The following is a 4,057-nucleotide window of genomic DNA, read 5'->3' as shown; positions in this document are numbered from 1 at the left end:
TCTATTGTAATATACCTGCACACACAATTGTCAATTTATATATTTTTATTCCTTATTTACTTTTTTACTATTTTTATTTTTATTATCTGTGTTTTTTGTTCTGTCACTGTCATTCTGTTACACTGTGGAAGCTTCTGTCACGAAAACAAATTCCTCGTATGTGTAAACATACCTGGCAATAAAGCTCATTCTGATTCTGAAATAAATACATTATTAAAATAAATTGATTAAAATAAATAAAATATGATTTAACTAAATAACTAAAACAAAGTACAGATTAAAATAAATAAATAACATTTAATTTAAATAAACTATTAAGCAAAAACATTATTAAAATTAATTAATTAATAAAAGTATATAAATTAGATTTAAATAATTAATACATCCAACAGCAGTACCTTTGTACATTTTTTACATGTAACAGTAAAGTGCTATTAAACAGTAGGTAGGTAGACAAAAACACAATGCAGCATATCAAAACTAAATATTTAGCTAATAATATTTACACATATTTATAATAATTTTCAAAGTATTCATTATTGCCTATACATAGAATTACATAGCTTTTAGATTTTAGAACAGACGTTCCTTGCATGAGATTGATCGTATGGCAGTGAGTATCTAAAATATTGAAATATTGAGATCAGCATATCAAAACTAAATATTTAGCTAATAATATTTACACATATTTATAATAATTTTCAAAGTATTCATTATTGCCTATACATAGAATTACATAGCTTTTAGATTTTAGAACAGACGTTCCTTGCATGAGATTGATCGTATGGCAGTGAGTATCTAAAATATTGAAATATTGAGATAGATACTAAGATATTGAACACCCAACTAGACAACAGGGTTGAAAATAAATAAGATATGAGCATTTAATACCTACATACATTTTTGAAACCAAATTAACACAATATATTCACACACTTATATTATTTAGGCAGGCAGGCTTATTGGTGAATCCCATAATATCTTAAAATATAATTATTCAGCCACGTTGATATATTATATCCACACAAAACCTAAAAATAAAGAAGGGAATTTTGCACCCAAATCCTCAAAATGCCAGGAATAAAATCAGAAAACGGTACATAAAAAGAAACCTCATACCTGACCCCGAGTGTAAACAAGTAACGGACAAAATAAGAAAAAATTGATTGGCAAGCCATCTTTAAACGCTATAAAGAAGAGTCCACCTCAGGCCGACTCAAAGGGGAAGTAAAGGCTGTGATGATGAACGAGTAACTGGGCTTGGGAAAAAATATATATTCTACACCCCCTACCAACTCTCCAATATTCCTCCCTTGCTTGTAGAGAGCAGAGTAAACCTTAAGAGATATATTAAGACCAAATGACAGGGAATCAAAATACTGCCCTTCTCAGCACCCAAAGAGCACCGGGCAGGAAAGAGAGGGAGGAAAAGACAAAAAGAGGAAGAAGAAATATGAAGAAATGAGTTTAAAAATGCAGGAGGGGAAAGCAGAAAGTTGATTTGTGCTCCATATGATCACTCTCCTGCTTCTCTGCTGCAGGGGTGAGGAAAAGGTCAAATACACATCATATTTTCTCAGGAGAGAAAGAGGGCAAGAGAAAGAGAGAAACAAAGAGAGAAAGACTATATAGAGACTGTCTAGACCAGTGTTTCTCAACCAGTGGGTCGCGACCCACTAGTGGGTCGAAGATCATTCCGTAGGGGGTCGCGAGACTTTCTCTGTGTTCTCAGTGTTACACCGGCACAGTAAGTGCACTTCACAAAAGGCTCATTGAAACAGTGACCTCCAACAAATCGTATTTTCGAATGTCGCATGTTGAATCATTATTGCCGTAACTTTCTAACGCTGTTTCTAAACTGTCCTATCACAATAATGTATCGCTGCCGCGAACGTCTCTTATTGGACAAGGTCCTACTCTCTTTACGTAATGTTACACACGCTAGCAGCTGTTTACCCCGTTGCTTGGTAACGACGGCGCAGGAGATTGCAATGCATTGCTATGCCAGACCTACTATACACAGCCACGGCCTGTTAGCTTGACAACATGCATCCGTTTTTTAAACGAGAAAAATCAGAAGATTCAGAAACTCCTTCCACTTCAAAGGCAGCAAAATGTAAACAACGCAAGTGCAACCCAGACCATGTTAAATATGGATTCACTGGATTCACCCTTTCCCGAATTCCACCGCATCTGGATATCATCATTTCAGAGCGGCAGTCTCAAATGTCACATTAACGTGAGTTAATAAATAAAATAAAATAAATAAATCAGTTTGCCTCATAGTCTGTCTAATTATTGAAAGTTTTTGTGAAATTAATTATAATAAGCATATACGGTGTAGCCTAGGTCTAAAGAGGCATTTCAGTTATTTATTTATTTCCAGCCTTAGTGGGTCGTATGACTGGCATACAAAAAAAAGTGGGTCGCAGTAGGCAAAAGGTTGAGAAACCCTGGTCTAGACTCTGCGACACACAATAAAGGCAATTCAGAATTATTCAAATAACTTAATAAAAAGTAATGATCTTTTAATTCATCTATATTGATTTCAATTATTATTAACCCCCCAGCCCCCAATTCAAGTATCAACCTGATCAAGTATCCAAAATATGTTCAGAAATATAAAAGTATATAAATATAACAATATAAAATAAAATATATATTTCATAAATGTTTTTGAAATATTAAAAGAATGTGAGGGCTCATTTAATAATATAAATAAATATTTTGAATATTACAAGAGCCGTGTGACTTAAAATGCAAGAAAACTAATTAGCTAAATTAATAAAGAAATAAACTTGATTGTTAATTTAATTGTGTACATTAACATTATCACTGAAATATTAGAAGAGCCAAACTTAGATTGAAAAATATGCGCACACACACACACACATATAAACACACACACATATAAACACACACACATATAAAAATATATATTTCATAAATGTTTTTGAAATATTAAAAGAATGTGAGGGCTCATTTAATAATATAAATAAATATTTTGAATATTACAAGAGCCGTGTGACTTAAAATGCAAGAAAACTAATTAGCTAAATTAATAAAGAAATAAACTTGATTGTTAATTTAATTGTGTACATTAACATTATCACTGAAATATTAGAAGAGCCAAACTTAGATTGAAAAATATGCGCACACACACACACACATATATACACACACATATAAACACACACACATATAAACACACACACACACACACACACACACACACACACACACACACACACACACACACACACACACACACACACACACACACACGTCTACTTGAGTTTAACGCTCGATTAGAATTATTAATTTAATATTCCACAGAATTATTGATCAATATAAGGCCACAACGGACAAGCGCACGCGGCTGCGTTCACAATCCTAACGGAACGGACAACTGCGAGGATAAAACGCAAGGGTAAAATGCTAGAACATTAATGCAAAAATATATTAATATTAGAACAGCGTTTAGTTCTTCCTATGCAGCTTTAAAAATAGCCGTCTCTGGGTCACGTATATGTCAACATCATTTAACTGCGCGGCTGGTAGCCTTATACAGATACTCGAGTTGGACACGGACACTGTAGGACTTTTCCAGAATTTAACATCCCTGGGAGCTGTGAAAGGCAGCTTCAATATAGCATCAGTACCTCTTTTTTCTTCTGCCCTCCTCCAGACTGAAGACATAGCAGCAGAATCAACAATATGGATGCAAACGGCAGGTTGATTTGGAATCCCTTGAATACCACCGCCATGATGGAAGATGCTCTTATCGCATCAGTACTGCTGAGCGCTTTGATTGGCTACAATCGCCTCCAATCAGAGGCCACACAATCGCTTTGTGGGACTTGTAGTTTTTAGCTAGATTTTAAAATGCATGAAATAACAAGGGGAATACCATGTGAAATCCTTCAAAATGATTCAGGAGTAACTTTATTAGTCTTTTAGAATTATATACGTTTTATTTTCTTGTAAACATGTTTTAGAAATATAGTTTTAGAAATATTTTTTTCACAGCCTTAGCAGTAATTGAGGAAGATGCACA

At 33.8% G+C, this 4,057-nt stretch overlaps 1 protein-coding gene across 1 annotated transcript in view; it reads right to left on the bottom strand.

Annotated features, from left to right (window-relative positions):
• The window catches only part of LOC107554394 (tumor suppressor candidate 3-like), an 86,869-nt gene extending 83,067 nt beyond the window's left edge, over positions 1-3,802 (bottom strand). Inside the window, exon 1 of the mRNA XM_016236883.1 lies at positions 3,663-3,802. Coding sequence (XP_016092369.1) covers positions 3,663-3,767 — 105 coding nt within the window. The 5' untranslated portion in view covers positions 3,768-3,802. The remainder of the gene's footprint in view (positions 1-3,662) is intronic.
• Between the last annotated feature and the right edge of the window lie 255 nt (positions 3,803-4,057).

This window comes from Sinocyclocheilus grahami, unplaced genomic scaffold, assembly GCF_001515645.1.
Source record: "Sinocyclocheilus grahami isolate Dianchi unplaced genomic scaffold, SAMN03320097.WGS_v1.1 scaffold500.1, whole genome shotgun sequence".
In the NCBI taxonomy this organism is placed as follows: domain Eukaryota; kingdom Metazoa; phylum Chordata; class Actinopteri; order Cypriniformes; family Cyprinidae; genus Sinocyclocheilus; species Sinocyclocheilus grahami.
The sequence above is the reverse complement of the archived record's forward strand: the minus strand, read 5'-3'. Positions and strand labels throughout refer to the sequence as shown.